Source organism: Phyllopteryx taeniolatus, chromosome 5 (assembly GCF_024500385.1).
Source record: "Phyllopteryx taeniolatus isolate TA_2022b chromosome 5, UOR_Ptae_1.2, whole genome shotgun sequence".
NCBI lineage: Eukaryota > Metazoa > Chordata > Actinopteri > Syngnathiformes > Syngnathidae > Phyllopteryx > Phyllopteryx taeniolatus.
In genome coordinates this window covers 16,195,586-16,213,914 of record NC_084506.1, presented here as the reverse complement: position 1 = coordinate 16,213,914, position 18,329 = coordinate 16,195,586, and the positions used below count along the sequence as shown (strand labels likewise).

The window sequence follows — 18,329 nt, the reverse complement described above, 5'->3', positions numbered from 1 at the left end:
CAGGCTTGTGCAGGTGCATGGACAATCTCTCCTTCTTTCTCCTGAGCAGCCAAGACCCCACAACTGCAAACAGCAGCATACCAACACACTCCTGACACTTGCTCGGATTGTTTTGCAGGTTCTCAGGAATCAGACAGCTCCCAAACAGCCAAGAAGGACATGCTGGCTGCGCTGAGGGCTCGTCAGGAAGCTCTGGAGGAGACGCTGAGGCAGAGGCTTGAGGAGCTCAAGAACATCTGCATCAGAGAGGCTGTATGCCAAGACTTCTCGACTATATCTCTTCTCTACTAAATCTTCATTTGTAGCCTCATTTTACTTTACATTTGCAGGAGCTGACAGGAAAACTTCCCAAGGAATACCCTCTCGATCCGGGAGAGGAAGCTCCCACAGTCAGGCGAAAGATCGGCACTGCCTTCAAACTGGATGAGCAGAAGATTCTTCCGAAGGGCGAGGTAAAATATTTTCATACTATAAAGGTTTTTCACAATTTCAAACACACCCCAAGACTGTGACATGCCAGTAGCAAAATACCCCAAGGATCAAGAATTATAGCGCGCTTTCCACTCTTTTATTCTACCAATTAACCCATTGACCAATCAGATAAAAATGTATATTGCATTTACAGGTGAAACAATTAATCGATTAAACTACATCTAATTAATTATCAAATGAATCGAAAACTATTTTGATAGATTAATTGTTTATACACATTCTTTACCTTAGAATTGTCCAAATCCTGACTTGATTTTATTTTCACTTGTGGAGGCAGCACATCATCATCAAGACCCCAAATTACACATCTCAATTAATGTGTGGATCCGTGTATGCGGCTCATGCAGCGGACACATCGCCAAACACCTTGATTGGTGGGTAGGCATGCCAAAGACCCAACTGATTTTATTTATAAATAAAAAATCTATCTTCCATTAAACAATGTGGAAGCTTTTAAAGAGGCATGTTAGCTAAAAGCTAAAACATGAAGGACCTGTTAATGTCTTTATCTGCCTTATACATATAAATATAAAACATATATTCCAGAGCTGCGGTACTTCTAAAAATAGTTCACCTCACAGGAAGAGCTTGTGGTGAAAAGGCTGCCAGTGTACAGTATGTGCGTGGGTATATTTTTTTATTTTTTTGAATGGCAGTTGTTGGCATTGAACTTGTTCCAGGAACCTTTTTTTTTTAAATCACAGACCTGCCTGGTCAACATTGGCTGCTCATTCACACATACCAACCTGCTCTAGCAGTGTGCGTAAGTAATAGAGATTCCTCAGGACTGAGGTAGTCTACAATGTTGACCCAAGTGAATGCGTCACAGCTCTGTCACAATGATAAGAACACACAGGCATTTATTGTCTTTATACAACAAATATAGTGCATATACAGGTGGATCTCAATAAATTTTAATATCGTAGAAAAGTGTTTTTTATTTCAGTAGTTCAATTCAAAAAGTGATACTCATATTGTATAAATTCATGAAATACTTTTCAGAAAGCCAATTTCTACTTAATTTCAATGTTACAAATCATTTGTATTGTCTCATGTGTAAATATAATTTCTTGAGATTGAAATTTGGGGTTTTTGTTAGCTTTTAGCTAAGTCTAGTCATATTTTTTTAATGAAATAATGACATTTTTCCCTTTTTCTAGTGAATCTACATTATACATGAGTTTCTCTTTTTGAGATAAACTACTTAAATAAATGAAGTTTTCCACAATATTTTAATTTATTAAAATGTACTTTTGCCGGGGTTCAATCCCGGCCCCGCCTGTGTGGAGTTTGCATGTTCTCCCCGTGCCTGCGTGGGTTTTCTCCGGGCACTCCGGTTTCCTCCCACATCCCAAAAACATGCATGGTAGGTTAATTGACAACTCTAAATTACCCGTAGGTGTGAATGTGAGTGCAAATGGTTGTTTGTATGTCCCCTGCGATTGGCTGGCAACCAGTTCAGGATGTACCCCGCCTCCTGCCCAATGATAGCTGGGATAGGCTCCAGCACGCCTGCGACCCTTGTGAGGAGAAGCGGCTCAGAAAATGGATGGAAATTTACTTTTGCATATGTTTTACTCTACCAGGGGTGCGCAAACTTTTGTGCCCAATTTGATTTCTAAAACGGATAGATTGGCTGGTCATTTGTACATGAGATATTTATAAAGAATATTTCTAAAATGTGTATGTAAACTATGTAAAAGAGTTTATCTTACTAATTAAATAATTATTCATTCTCATTTCATCTGTAATTAATTTAAAGTAAAAATAAATGTCTTATAAATTTTACGTTCTCGAGAAGATTAAACACAATTAAAATAAAATGAAATAAATAAAATGCCAAATGATTAAATAAAATTGCCAAGTATACAAAATGAGGCTTTAAAATCATGAAAACTCTCATACTCTGTGGGCGTGTCCGCTGAATACGCTGAAACCAAGCCCGCTCAACTGCCAATCAAATACCACTTCTACAACCTGGAAAAATGGATGCTATATCATCAGAATCAGAATCATCTTTATTTGCCAAGTATGTCCAAAAAACACACAAGGAATTTGTCTCCGGTATTTGGAGCCGCTCTAGTACGACAACAGACAGTCAATTGACAGAGAACACTTTTGAGACATAAAGACATTGACAAAAAACAGTCACTGAGCAATAAAGGGTTGCTAGTTATCTGGTAATGCTGGTACAATTTATTTTTTTTTGACAATTGTGCAAAAAGATGCAGAGTCCTCTAGCAATAGCACTAGCATCTAGCATCGAGCATCGTATGCCCACACATAACTACATGAAGCCATTCGAGCCATGAAAATACTGTATATTAATTTAAAGCCTCCAGTGGCTGGAATATATCCCACCGGCTCGTTGTGGAGCTTTTCCACGCTGTTACAACGAGGCGCTCTAAGGCGGCCATGCCAGTGCGAAGCCCCTGTCGCACGCTGGCTGTCACGATCATGTCGAACCTTTTTTTTTATTTTTATTTTTTAACGTCTCTCTTCTGCTTTTATTCATCAGCTTAATGTATGCACACTCATGGCAAGGGGCTCTAAAGCGGCCACGTCAATAGGAGGCATAGCTAGCTAGCTAACTGCACATCGCAACCGCTGATGCAAAGAAAGGCGTTCAAGTTCTTAACTAGATTGCGAGGGGCGACTCATACTGGACTCCAAAGTGCATCGCGCTGCGCCATTTTAGCCACGCCCAAAATATCAGGAAAACTGAAATGGTGAAAAACAGTTAGCGCCATAGCTCCACAATTCAGTACAACGTAGTTTTCGGTTTTTTCAAAAATAAATGTTTCTTTTTATATACAGTATTGGTGGGAATCGCTACAGTACGGTACAGCACACGGCATACTTCCCCGACCCCCTGTTGCAGTACAGTTCATCCATCCATTATCTGAGCCGCTTATCCTCGCCAGGGTTGCGGGCATGCTGGAGCCTATCCCAGCTATCATCGGGCAGGAGGCGGGGTACACCCTGAACTGGTTGCCAGCCAATCGCAGGGCACATATAAACAAACAACCGTTCGCACTCACATTCACACCTACGGGCAATTTAGAGTCTTCAATTAACCTACCATGCATGTTTTTGGGATGTGGGAGGAAACCGGAGTGCCCGGAGAAAACCCACGCAGGCACAGGGAGAACATGCAAACTCCACACAGGCGGGGCTGTGAGGCAGACACTCAAACCAGTCGTTCACCAGTACAGTTCAGTTGATACTAAATATAACTCAAAGCCTGATTGAGATGTCTCACCTGGTGATTCCTGCTTGACAAATCCCAGAAAAAGTTTAGAGAAACACAGCCTTGTTACGGAAACCAGCCTGTTATTATTGGAGTGTCGAGTGTTTCTATAGTGAGGATTCAGCGGTGAGAAAATCCGCTGTGACCGAGATAAATTATTTCTGCACTGTGCTTTCTCTGGCAACCTGTATATGCGTGCAGTATGGGAGAATTACAGCGTCTGCAAACTAAGCCTGTTGTTGTTTCTGGATCACGAGTACGTAACTTAACTTAGCTCTTCTGGTGTCGCCCACGCCGATTGGTTCATATCTGTGCATGTGCTGGTCCCAGGAAGAGGAGCTGGAGCGTTCGGAGCGAGAGTTCGCCATCCAGTCGCAGATTACCGAGGCTGCCCGGCGCCTGGCCAGCGACCCGCACGTGAGCAGCAAGAAGCTGAAGAAGCAGAGGAAGACGTCTTATCTCAACGCACTCAAGAAGCTACAGGAGATCGAAAACTCCATCAATGAATATCGGGTGCGCTCCGGAAAGAAGCCCACACAGAGGGCGTCGCTTATAATCGAAGGTACCGGCACCCTCTGGATTTGTGGTCCCACTGACAGTATTTTCTCATATAGTGGCCTCCGAAGGAATAGGTGCCATGACAGGTTCGATTTACACTTTATATTTATGGACTAGTAGTCTTTTTCATATAAATATTTTCTGTATCTATGACTTGGCATTTGCGTTAGTGACTGACAATGGCGCACTGCCACTACGTACAACTTTGAGTTAGATTGCCGCCTTAAAAATGGAACGCCTACGAGGTACAAAATAAATACTGCCAATAAATTACAAATATCCAGAAAAGAAGAAAGGACTGATGAAAATAAGAAAGAAAAAGAACTGACAAAAATATGACAGAAGTTAGACAAAACAATCTGGTGAAAAAATAAGATTTTACCAAAAAATGAACAAAACATTTTTTAATGACAAAGGTATGCCAAAATTTGACAAAAAACTGACAAAATATGAAAAACCTCGAACGAAAATATGATTGAAAAAAACTGACAAAAGTTTATCTAAATCTAACAAAAATTTGCCTAAAATATATATTTAAATTTTAATCACTGATGAAAAAATGTGAACAATCTGTCAACAAGCTTTACTACTGCATGAGCGTATATTAGCGGTATTTTCTGCATTACAGACAAATCCCTTAATAAAAGGAGGACCCAATTTAACAGTTTTTGTCTTTCCGTCTCGTAGAAGCCAACATTGGCTCCGAAGACAGTTCACTATCCGACGCTCTGGTGCTGGATGATGACGACCCCCAAGTGACCGGCACCCCCAACTTCTCTCCGATCACGTCGCCCCACAAGGGCCTCCCCCCGCGCCCGCCGTCTCACAGTCGTCCCCCGCCGCCGCAGTCCCTGGATGGGCTGCGGCACCTGCACTTTGGCCGCGGAGACTACGATAAATCGCCCATCAAGCCCAAAATGTGGAGCGAGTCGTCGCTTGACGAGCCATACGAAAAAGTCAAGAAGCGCTCATCTCATTCCAGGTAGGAGTCTGTATTTGCTAGCCCGATGTCTCTAAAAAAAACTCAAGACACGCGTGCGTTTCAGACCTCCGCCAATACATGGCGGCAGCAAACTTCCGGCCACCATCAATTCACATTGGTTTCCTTGCAGTTGGTGGCACTAATGCACCATTAAACTGGTTTGCCAAACGCCAATAAACCCCACAGAAGAACAAGGACGACAGAACATTTTATGCTTGCATTTTTCTTGTTTGCAGGTTATGTGGAGAGAAAATGTTTCTTCTGCGTGTTTTTACACGGTATAATACTGTTGAGTGTCTTTTTTTCTCATGAAAAACATTATTATTACAGCGCCGTTGGCTGGCGTTATCGCTTTATCGATTGCTTCTGCTTCCGTGTATCATAAAAGTCACCTGGTCGACTACACGCGCACCTCGCGCTTGTTTTTCCCACAATTTCATTCAATGGACATGATCCGCTTCCTCTTATCAACACTCACTTTCTTAGAACCATGGTTCTAAAAATAAATAATTTGGCAAAATACCTGTACAAAAAACGAAGATGCAACTGTGAGGTAAACACATGAACTGAGGGTGACTGTATGTTGTGAAGTTCGCTGCTGCCATCCATTGGCGGAAGCTCACTCTTCAGGTCAAATTTTTGCTCGCAACACAAAGCAAGAAATTGACACAACGACTGATAATACAAAAACTCGTAAAACGTCATCATTTGTACCCCTACGATATCTCAAGGTTTTTTTAAGCGATCATTTGGATTTCACAGTACGCATACTCACTGTAATGCCCTCGCATGTGGGAAAGGAGAGCCACAGTTGCCGATGCAATTTTGAGCCCTTTATTGAACAGTAAAACTCAGCGAGCACTGAGCACAAACAAGGAGAAGCTGCTGTCGGCCACAGCTCACACCCAGACACTCGCACACAGGGTCACCGATGTCACATGTTCCTCCCACCAGGCCCCACCTCTTAAAGGGGCATGCATGTAGACAGACACTAACAACAAAAAGTACAGTATTTTCTATATATTTTATACCTGCAATGTTTTTTTGTTTTCAAATGCATTTGCAATGTCTTTAAAAAGTGTGTTTGAATATAGGGTTATATAGGGTGGCCGACTGGTTAGAGCGTCAGCCTCACAGTTCTGAGGACCCGGCTTCAATCCCCGGCCCCGCCTGTGTGGAGTTTGCATGTTCTACCCATGCCTGCGTGGGTTTTCTCCGGGCACTCCGGTTTCCTCCCACATCCCAAAAACATGCATTAATTGGAGACTGTAAATTGCCCGTAGGTGTGAACGTGAGTGTGAATGGTTGTTTGTTTGTATGTGCCCTGCGATTGGCTGGCAACCAGTTCAGGGTGTACCCTGCCTCCTGCCCGATGACAGCTGGGATAGGCTCCAGCACGGCTGCGACCCTAGTCAGGAGAAACGGCTCAGAAAATGGATGGATGAATGGATGAATATGGACCTTCTGCCATCTAGTATAAGAATGTTTAATTGTTATGCTTGTCACTATACATTGCTGGGATAAATGAGCATGAATACATTATTTGTTTGAAAATAATCAAATTAGATATTTTCCCGTGGGACACCTCTCATAGCACACTGGTTGAAATCACTGTGCTCGCCCCTGGAGGTATTTTGTGTATATAACGGAACCCCACATACTTGCGGTTGGGCATCCACAGTTTCATCTGTTTTCATCAGGTTTTTATTTTATTTTACACATTTATTTTTTCTTTTTTTCTTTTTCATTTTTACTTATTTTGTTTTTGTTTTTTCTTTTTTGGGGGGGAACCAATCGTGAAAAGGCTTATTGGTGGTTTATACCCACTTATTAATGATTTTTTTTCAGTGCGGTTATATAATGGGTGTCAATTATCCGCAAATCTTGGCTATTCCCGGTTCGGCCCTATCCCCTGCAAAGAGTCGACTCTAATTACTCCAAATGATGCTTTTCACTGCAGTCACAGAAGATTCCTGAGCTCTGGCAGCACAGAAGCAGGAGGAAGCAACTCTCTGCAGAGTAGCCCCATCAGGAGCCTCCCTCAGTGGAACTCTCAGTCCAGCATGCCGTCCACACCGGACCTGAGGACCCGGACGCCACACTACGTACATTCCACTAGGTCCGTCCTTCAAAACTTCACCTCATGTGCGGGAACCCTGATTAAAATGTGTCGTTTGCGTGTTCCACAGGTCAGTGGACATCAGTCCCACACGTCTGCACAGTCTCGCTCAGCACTTTAGGAACCGCAGCTCCAGCCTGGAGTCCCAGGGCAAGCTCCTTATGTCGGACCCGGACGCGCACCCGCACACGCTGGGCAGCCCGGACTTTTTCCTGGGTCCTACGCGGAGCTCCAATGGCTCCGACCCGCTGGACGACTGCTCCTCTTGCACCAGCCAGAGCAGCTCGGAGCACTTCTACCCGGCAACTGGGCCCTTGGCGCCTGGTAGCAACCCCAACTACTCCACCCTCGGGGAGGACTCGCCCTCCAAAGCCAGGCAGAGGCAGCGGCAGAGGCACAGGTAAAACTGCTGAGAGGGCAAGCCGTTTCAGTATTTATTTAAATGCCGTTTGAGCACCTAATTTCAATGTCATACTAGCATGCTGAATTATGAATGGAAACTAGTACGATATGAAAAAATGCGGCATGCTATGAAGCCGTTTGAGCATTAGTTCAATATCCTTTTGGTGCCCTTTATTGTCTTACAAGTGAGGACAAAGAGCATACATGGAACTAGTAGGACAACTTTGGCATAATAGTAGGGCAAGTGCATGTTACTAGTGAGGCAAAACTGTGCTCTAGTTGACATCCGCATCCTACTAGTACTACAACTCCAATTCCAATGAAGTTGGGACGCTGTGTTAAACATAAATAAAATCAGAATACAAATTATGTTCAACCTATATTTAATTGAATACAATACAAAGACAAAATTATTTAATGTTCAAACTGATAAACTTTATTGTTTTTAGCAAATAATCATTAACTTGGAATTTTATGGCTACAACACGTTCCAAAAAAGCTGGGACAGGTGGCAAAAAAGACTGAGAAAGTTGAGGAATGCTCATCAAACACCTGTTTGGAACATCCCACAGGTGAACAGGCTAATTGGGAAAAGGTGGGTGCCATGATTGTGTATAAAAGGAGCTTCCCTGAATTGCTCAGTCATTCACAAGCAAAGATGGGGCGAGGTTCACCTCTTTGTGAACAAGTGTGGGAGAAAATAGTCGAACAGTTTAAGGACAATGTTCCTCAACGTACAATTGCAAGGAATTTAGGCATTTTATCATCTACGGTCCATAATATCATCACAAGGTTCAGAGAATCTGGGGAAATCACTGCATGTAAGCGGCAAGGCCGAAAACCAACATTGACACTCTACTATGCAAAGCAAAAGCCATTTATCAACAACACCCAGAAACGCCGCCTGCTTCTCTGGGCCCGAGCTCATCTAAGATGGACTGATGCAAAGTAGAAAAGTCTTCTGTGGTCCGACGAGTCCACATTTCAAATTGATTTTGGAAATTGTGGACGTCGTGTCCTCCGGGCCAAAAAGGAAAAGAACCATCCGGACTGTTATGGACACAAAGTTCAAAAACCAGCATCTGTGATGGTATGGGGCTGTGTTGGTGCCAATGGTATGGGTAACTTACACATCTGTGAAGGTACCATTAACACTGAAAAGTACATACAGGTTTTGGAGAAACATATGCTGCCATCCAAGCAACGTCTTTTTCATGGACGCCCCTGCTTATTTCAGCATGGCAATGCTAAACCACATTCTGCACGTGTTACAACAGCGTGGCTTCGTAGTAAAAGAGTGTGGGTACTAGAGTGGCCTGCCTGCAGTCCAGACCTGTCTGCCATTGAAAATGTGTGGCGCATTATGAAGCGTAAAATGCGACAACGGAGACCCCGGACTGTTGAAAAGCTGAAGCTGTACATCAAGCAAGAATGGGAAAGAATTCCACCTACAAAGCTTCAACAATTAGTGTCCTCAGTTCCCAAACATTTATTGAATGTTGTTAAAAGAAAAGGTGATGTAACACAGTGATAAACATGACCCTGTCCAAGCTTTTTTAGAACGTGTTGCTGGCATAAAATTCTAAGTTAATGATTATTTGCTAAAAACAATAAAGTTTATCACTTTGAACATTAAATATCTTGTCTTTGTAGTGTATTCAATTAAATATAGGTCGAACATGATTTGGAAATGATTGTATTCTGTTTTTTTTTTATGTTTAACACAACGTCCCAACTTCATTGGATTTGGGGTTGTACTTGTGACAGTAGAAACCTCTACTAGTTAACATCTAGTGCTTCACTAGATGTACTAGTAGTGTGTAGATTGTTGTTCAATAATTTTCACTTTTTTTAAGCTAAAATAACTTGCAATAAGTATGACAAATATTGCCAGTGGATTACGTTTTTATGTCTTACTCCGCTGCCAATTTTTTTTCTACATATTATGAAGAAGTAAGTAAAAGTAAGCAAATAAAAATTAGCTTGTAACAAGTGAAAATTGTATAATGTTACTTTTTACATGAGTTATTTTTATTAGTTTTGACTAGAAATAAGGCAAATATTCTTTTTGAGTTTTTGCAGTGTAACGGTATCGGATAAATGCGGCAAAGCAGTTTGCGCATTTATTGGCAGCGCACTAGTAGTAAACTATTTTCTATATGTAGGGAAATGTTTTCATTTTGTAGCTTTTCCCTTCTCTGTGATTGATCGACGTGTTCCCTCCAGGTCCGCCGGTCACCTGGGCTCATCCAACTCCGGCTCCATGCCGAACCTGGCAGCCAAGAACGGCTCGGTCGGGGGTTCGGGTGGTGGCGGCGTCATCGGCGGAGCGCACCACGGCGTCTACCTCCACAGCCAGAGCCAGCCGTCCTCCCAGTACCGCATCAAAGAGTACCCGCTGTACGTGGAGGGCAGCCCCAACCCCGTGGTGGTGCGTAGCCTGGAGAGCGACCAGGAGGGCCACTACAGCGTAAAGGCCCAGTTCAAGACGTCCAGCTCCTACACAGCCGGGGGACTGTACAAGGAGGCCTGGGGAGGGGAGGAGGGCGGCGAGGGCAGCGGCCGACTGACGCCGTCGCGCTCGCAGATTGTACGGACTCCGTCGCTGGGGCGCGACGGGAGCGGCGGAGGAGGAGGGAGGGCGGCCGTGTCGGAAGAGCTGCGGTGCTGGTACCAGAGGTCGTCCGGGAGCCTGAAGGAGAGAAGTCACTCCCACTCGGGTTCCACCTCATCCGAAACGGGGTCACAGCACGGCATGCTGGGACACGGACGGGGCAGTCGGGTGGGAACGCTCGCCAAGGGCTCACCAGGTACTCATCTTTTACTCGTGCTGTCACATCCTGGTGTTTCAAAATGAGAATAAATAACATTATGGTGGCACGGTGGGTGAGTGGTTAGCACATCCGCCGCTCAGTTATAAAACCGGGTGTTTGAATCTGGGCTCTTGCCTTGCTTTGTGGACTTTGAATGCTCTCTCCGTGCTTGTGTGGGTTTTCTCTGGGTACGCTCCACATTTAGAAAACGTTCTTCTTCTGTTAATTGAAGACTGTATATGCTTGTTTGTCTATATGTGCCCTATGATTGGCTGGCGACCTGTCCAGGGTGTACCTCTCGCCCATATTCGGCTGGGATTGGCGCCATCTGACCCGTGACCTTTGTGAGGCATGGTATAGAGCAGTGATCCCCAACATTCTTTGCACCGCGGACCAGTTAGGAGTCGGCATTTTTCTCACGGACCGTCTGTGGTGTGTGTGTGTGTGTTTGTGTGTGTGTGTGTGTGTGTGTCACACATACACACACACACACACGCTTGCCTCGCTTCTGCTTCTTCCTTGGCCATTCGTGGCGCGTCCACTGTGGGCACGATGCAGTAATGGGGATCAGAGTTGTTGGAGGCAGCCAGACCAGACTGCAGTTCCGTAGCTCCTCAATGAGAGTCGACTTTTAACTCCGTAAAAGTAGTTCTGCCTGTGTTGAGCAGAAACTTACGACTGTAACTGTATCAGAGCGGACTTGGTGCGTTAGAGTTAACTGTTGCGATAAACCCGTATTTTAAGTAGGACTCCTGATATAGTGTTGTATGGTTCGCGAACGTTTCGTTCAAAAGAACAAATCTTTTTAGTTATCGTAATGAGCTGAATTAGTTTATGAAATGATTTCATTCTTTGAGCTCTGCCGCCGTTAGCCAGCCCGCTTGGACCGGAAGTAGAAGCGTTCGAGCTGGCTGGGACCGGAAACGGAAGCGTTCTGTGCAATTGACGTGTCAATTGAGACGCGCGGCGGAGAAGATCCGGTTAATTTTCAAGATAAAACACATTGACCCGTGAATTGCAATACAACAGAAATTATATAAATTGGTCATTCTTTCTCTGCGGCCCGGTAACAAATGCCTCACGGCACGGTAGCGGTGGTTGGGGACCACTGGTATAGAGCAAGCATAAAAACCAAAGCGAGCATTAATACAGTCGACAAGGGCTGCAGCTGTTGAATATTTTTAGAATTTGATTTTCTACGAACTATCCCATTGATTCATCGAGTAATTGTATAAAAATGGATTTTGCATTATTTAATAAAATAACGTGCATGAGGTGCGGGCCACCAGACTCACATTGTACTGTAGTATCTGCGACTTCGAGAGTGTATGACTTTAAAAGGTGGTGCCTGGCCTCGCAATTTGGCCGCTGTGACCGAATGGTTGATCGTTCAAATCCCGTTTCCGACTCTCTGCTTTCAAAGTGTCATTGGGCAAGACACTGAACACTAATTTGTTCCCAGTGGGCCCGGCAATGCCTTGTTGGCAACACACAATAACAATATTATTGTGCATATGAAGCACTAAAGTAAAACAAAAAATGACAGTTTGATATACACATTGAAAAGGAAGAGTGCTTGCAAACTTTATATTTGTTGCCTCTTGGAAATTATGATGAAAATTGAAAATTCTGCCTGTCACAGCTTTAAAAAAGACCTTACTTTTGTCTATTTTCTGCATCCCAAATTACAGAGGAATCCAAATTGACCCTAAATGTCAGATTTAAAAGTTGAAGGTGCTGGCTTCACTATGCTGCTATTCGCTTTGGTTAGCATTTTGTTGTTATTTGGTCGAACGTGGACTCCGTCCTTGCAACGCAACTCTCACGCACTGGCCGGGAGGTGAACTGATTCAGAGGATTTGCTGAATCATTATTGAATGTGGGGGGATGTTGCGATGCATTGATTCACTGATATTTTTACCCTGCCCTGCTTCGTCAGCGAATGAGAATATGGAGTTGGCTGGCTGTTGGATAACCAGTCTGTGTGCAAACTCCACACAGGAAGGTGGAGCCCGGATTTGAATGCACAACCGTGCCGCCCTAAATAGTACAGAATAATAATAATGATACGTTTAGAAATAACATTTTAGGGGGGGGGAAACAGCTAAATTATTGTAGGAAATTGTTGTCTTGATGATGTAAATGCTCAATGTGCCAGATTAAGAACAGAATGTGAACTACTTTGCCCTACTGTGTGCTCAACGCACATGCTCGCGTGTTACATCAGCATTCTTAACCGAGCTTGGTTTTCCCCGCCGTAGTTGCGTCCCCGCACAGCCAGAGGAGTATGACGCCCTCCAGCGAGCGGGCGGCCACGCCCACGCCCCCCTGCAGTCCACAGCACACCCTCAACTGGCAGAGCGGGTAAGACCCACCCTCCCCCGGCGCCCGCTCGGCATGCTCTCACTCTACCGCTCCTTCATCTAGCATCTCTGCTATTGAGCTTCACCGTTTGTCCACTCTGCAGCCTAACGTTCCCTCCTCAGCGTGGCTCTCTCTGTTCTGCACTAACACACCTTCCCTTGTGTGTGTGTATGTGTGTGCGCTCTCCTGCTTTAGAGGCACAGGAGGCAGCTGTCCCACCGAGGACGTCTGTCAGTCTCCTCTCCAGCCCAGCTCTGGTGTCTAGAGGTACTGTCCCTAGTCCTGGAGAGACCACCGCCATGAGCTGTGCATTCTTTGGGGTGGTGCTGCTCTCTTTCTGGCTACAACCTGTGCTTGTTCTCTAATCTGCTCTAAAATCACTCACGCTTTATTGTGGCTGACTAACAAAGATCCGTCTGCTGTAATCAAGGCTATAAACCTTTGGACACATTTAGACAGCTCATTACGTTTTGCTAAATCAAAATGTAAGCACGCTTCCTTTCATGTAACAGCAGCGTTTCTTAACTTAATTGAAGTGGCCTTAAAAACTCTTCACATTTGGCTTCAACTTGTTGATTTCTGATGCCCGTTTCCTCCTTTTCGCAGGTCGTTCAGTGAAAGCTGCTTCCTGGGCGGCCCTTCCTGTTCCGAGCTGGCCGACGTGCAGTGGTACAGACGCGACAAGGCCAAACCTGGAACCCTGGTCTGAGACCTTCTTGCAAAGCACCCCCCCCCCGAGCCCCCCTTTCACTGCATCACCACTCAACAACAGCTGTACGCGGCCCTCCCCTGCCTCCCCCCCGTCCCGCCTCGCTCCCCACTCGTGACGCGAGCGACGGGGCCGAGAGGATGTGAATGAGAGCGAGAGCGCAGTCTCGTCGTGTGTTTCAGAGTTGTCCCCCAAACCCAGAGGATTCCTGCTGGTTTTGAGCCACCAGTCTTAACAACCCATACAAGTGTATTGGGTTTCAGTATTCTCATTCATCCTTTATTTCCTCCGGCATATTTATTATCTAACGTGGAGAAGACGACTTTTCCTTAAAAAAATAAAATAAAATCTGTCGAACATGTATGACAAAAATTCCTCCTCTCGGTTTGAACCCCCAGGCTGGATCTACTGGTCGCAGGTCTACGAGGATAGAACATGATCCGGACTACAGCAATAAGAAACGTTGTTGGATTTGTTTTTGGAAGAGGATTTGCAACTTTGGGGCTCTTGGCATCCATTCAGAGCTCACCGGAGAGACCTCAGCGTCATTTCCCGTCCGGCACTCTGAAGGCTGCAAAATTGTGAGAATTTTCAACGTTGGAAACCTTCTGTGGGAATTTACAAAATTGAAGGTTGGCTCTCAATAGCGAACATAAACATATTTGGTGAAAATATATTTTAGCCTAACGGTGACTAAAACAACCATTATGAGTTGATTTAGTTTTTTGGGGAGGGACGCGGTCTCCTTGCAACAAAACAAAAATGTTTGTTTATTAATACTTGAATTTGATACTTTTTTGTCAGAATTACCCACAGTTCCCAGTTAATTCCCAGGGAAAGTTTCCAATTTGGAGCATTTCCAAAATTGCCCATGGATATTTATCGGTAACTTTTCAAAATTTACCGGGAACGTTCCACCCCTTTTGTAATCCGGGTCAGTCCGTTGTAGTCCCGCCTGGATTCTCTTCAGTGTGGGATGTTGGTAAAGCAACACAGTTGCAGTAATGCTGTTTCTCACATGACGTGGACAGAAGTATTGGGACACGTGGCCATTACGCATACAGGAAGTAGTAGTATTAGTCAATGGCGTCTGGAAAAGGGATATGACTTTATTCGTCTCAGGCCTGCCACACTCTGCGCGATGCGATTGAACCTGATTGAACCGGACCATTGCAAAAAAAAATTACAGTTTATCACGCGCATTGAGCGACTGGATACATGGACGAGCCTGTATAGGCTTTTCATGCTGCACATACAGTATACAGTATTGTACTTTATCACATTTATTAAACATACATTTCATCCACAGGTGCATTCTAAATTATACAAATTATAATGTAGTATTGTTGTAAAAGACAATATTCCATACTTAATATACTGTATTTGTATGGTGTGGGGGTGGCGTTCTGAGTCTCGCTCGCTTTAAGTAGAAAACTTATCGAGTGAAAGCTTACGTACATTTTGACTGGCTGTAATGTACCACATTGTGACAATGTTCACCGGCGATTAGAATTTTGAAACGGCGCAAAACCGGTGGCCGACCGATTGACCACTCCTGAAACAGTTGCCAAACCCCGCACACAGCGCCACATTTCAGTCGCTATCGGCCGCATCGATCAGTGTGCAGCGGGCTTCAAATTACAACATATTTTCTGTCTTTTCACTCATATTATTAATACCATTTTCTTGGGAAAATGTTTATTTAATTCTCATGAAATTTTAACTTCGTTAAAAAATTTATTTTATCTGGTACCATTAGCACTTTTTTCTCAAAAAGGAAAATACAACTTTAGTCTGGTAATGAGATTTTTTGTTGAAAAAATGCAACTTTATTCTTGTCAGGGAAAAATTTTTCTCAGAAAAATACAGCGTTGATTTGGTAATACAGTATAATGATTAGTTTTTCAAAGATAATTAGATTAACTGAACTAAATCTGTTTTTTTTTCTAAAGAAAATATAGTTTTTTTCTCATAATAAATATAATTCATATTGTATAATTGTGGCTTTTGTTCTAAGAAAAAATCTAAAGTATTAATCATATGAGAATGAAGTATTTAATTTTGAAAAAACACACCTGCAATGTTGTAATAGTGCAATTTTTCTTTCCCAGAATCACAACTTTAATAAAATTAAGACTTCTCTTGAAAAACATTATTCAGAATAAATTAATCGCTTGGAAAAAAATACAACTTTAATCTTGTTATATCGTGATTTTAATCACATAAGATTAAAACTTCAACTGAAAAATACAAACTTGATGCCATAATATTACCACTTTTTTGTTGGGAAAAATTATAACATTATTCTGATAATTTTATCCTGTTGGAAGTGTCACCGTTGCGGCAATTCAGCGGGATATGCAAAAACTGCAAAAAGTAACTACTACGTACTAACTCACTAAAAATGGCCGCATACCCAATCAGATGACTGTCCCAAAACTTGTGCCCATATAGTGCCTGTACACACACTGAGGGTCAGACCACTTGTATTCATGGGTGCTACTATATTTTTTATTTTTTGGGGTGCCAACCGTAAAGTGGGTGCTGGAAGCCTTGGAGAACAGCAACCAGCCGGATTAGCCAAACTTCAGAAAGCACAACGTCACCTCCACTCACAAACACGTCATCAGCACTAAAGAGAAGCCATAAAGCGAGGTACGCACATACCTGTTCGCATCGGGCCTTTGCTGAAATTGATTGAAAGGGAGGCAAAATGTTCAAATATGGCTCCATCTTTAGTATGCGTGTACGCCACTTAACACACCAACACAGGATAATAATAATTCAGAGACACCCAAGAATCAAACCTTTGTTGACTTTGATCGGAAGTGCGGGGGCATTTACAAGTTCCACCCAATTATCGATATGTGTGTATCCCGCTTTAGACATCTAACACCACAGGATAATCAGTCCGGATAATCGTTGTCATCGAAGACTTTGACCACAAAGGAGGGGAAATGCTCAAATTTGGTCCGATTATCAGTATGTGGGAACCCTGATTAAAACAGCTCACACCACGGGATAATTGGTGAGGAAAATCTTTAAGATACATCTGATAATCGGGCCTTTGCTGACTTCAATTGAAATTGAGGGGGAAAAAATGTAAAACAATTTGCCTGATTGTTAGTATGTGTATCCCACTTTACACACCCTCCATCACAGGATAATGGTTCAGAGACATTTCAGATTTGGGCCTCTCCTGACGTTGATTCGAAAGGGATGAAAAATGCTCAAATCTGGCCTGATTGTCAGTATCACGTACCCCTCTTAACACACCAAGACAGGATTATCGCTCAGGGTAATCTTTCAGAGACATTTAACAGTTGGGCCTTTGCTGACTTTGATCAGAAAGTTAGGCAATGCTCAATTAATACCCGATTATCAGTTTGCCTGTATCCCGTTTGACACCTCACAACACAGGATAATGCATCAGGATAATCTTTAGGAGACATCTGATAATCGGGCCTTTGCTCATCGTAAGGGAGGGAAAATACTGCAATTTGGTCCGATTATCGGAATGTGTGTATTGTGCTCGACTTTGATCACAAAGGAGGAAAAATGCTTCAATGTGGTCCGATTATCGGTATGTGTGTACCCGCTGAAGAGAATGATTCATCCCATACTTCCCAACATGCAACAGGACAGGGTTAGAAAAGCACCACATACATAATATAATATCATTGCAGAAAAAAGTGACCACGTCACACCTTTTCGTCTTGATGGCTGCTTCTAATCCTTCCTTTCAAGCCCAACCATTCATTCCGAACGCGAGCAAACGTCACAATCCTGCCACCCCTCGCGCATGCCGGTGAAGATAAAAGACACCCACAGCCGCAATATCGTGTCGCCCTTCACGAAGTCAAGACCCTCGTGTTGGCGCCCAGTGTGGTCAAGTGCAGCCTTCTCCCTCTAGTGGCCATCCATGCAAAGACAGTTTCAACTCACTTTTTGTTTGTTTGTTTTTGTTTAATGCTCTTAAAGAGGCTTGACATTGATTTATTAGTATTTTTAATACTTGCTGGTTTTCAACAATTTTCCCATCACTGTTGTTGTTGTATTTTCTTCTTATCCCGGTGCTACACAAGTGGACACACAAGTTAACACGCTATCTACCGTTCCCCCATAAGAGTCGGTCAGTTACAATCCGAGTTGATTTTAACACGCAGCTGACAAATAGAGCATGTAACTGTTAACACAAATACATTTAATGTGCTGTAGGAAAACAAATGTGGAATTAATTATACAAATAATAATAATAATGATAACTGAATTCCACAGTTAATTTATTCTTTTCTATAAAAAAATTTGTATAGTAACTTTACATTTTTCAAAGTGTGTCGTTGGAAAAAGTGGTGAGGATTTTTTCTCAGAGACGCTGTCGCTGGTTCAGGAGATGAACGCAAATAAATTATTGATGAAATTTGCAAGACTCCTGTCTTTTTTTTTTTTTATTAAAGCAACTTTCTTACCATAGTAATTTGCTTTAATAAAGTACTTTTTTCCTGTTGCAAATACAAATGTATTCTTGTAATACTATTTTGATGAAAAATCTGTAATATTAAAACATAATTTCATTCTCATGTTGAAACATTTCTCAAAAATAACTTATTTTGACACATAAAACATTTTGTAAATACGTT

General features: G+C 43.1%; 1 protein-coding gene across 12 annotated transcripts in view; it reads left to right on the top strand.

The window, feature by feature from the left end:
• frmd4a (FERM domain containing 4A) overlaps nt 1-18,109 on the top strand; it is a 163,967-nt gene extending 145,858 nt beyond the window's left edge. For 10 of the 12 annotated variants that reach the window (XM_061773146.1, XM_061773140.1, XM_061773144.1 and 7 more), the window contains 9 exons: nt 119-252; nt 330-452; nt 4,073-4,304; nt 4,988-5,282; nt 7,243-7,401; nt 7,472-7,801; nt 10,030-10,613; nt 12,878-12,980; nt 13,587-18,109. In XM_061773146.1, the coding sequence (XP_061629130.1) occupies nt 119-252; nt 330-452; nt 4,073-4,304; nt 4,988-5,282; nt 7,243-7,401; nt 7,472-7,801; nt 10,030-10,613; nt 12,878-12,980; nt 13,587-13,689 (2,063 nt within the window). In that variant the 3' untranslated portion in view covers nt 13,690-18,109. Of the gene's footprint in view, nt 1-118; nt 253-329; nt 453-4,072; nt 4,305-4,987; nt 5,283-7,242; nt 7,402-7,471; nt 7,802-10,029; nt 10,614-12,877; nt 12,985-13,175; nt 13,248-13,586 lie in introns of those variants that run through there. The other 2 variants (XM_061773141.1, XM_061773152.1) reach the window with 2 other exon arrangements.
• The last annotated feature ends 220 nt before the right edge of the window (nt 18,110-18,329 follow it).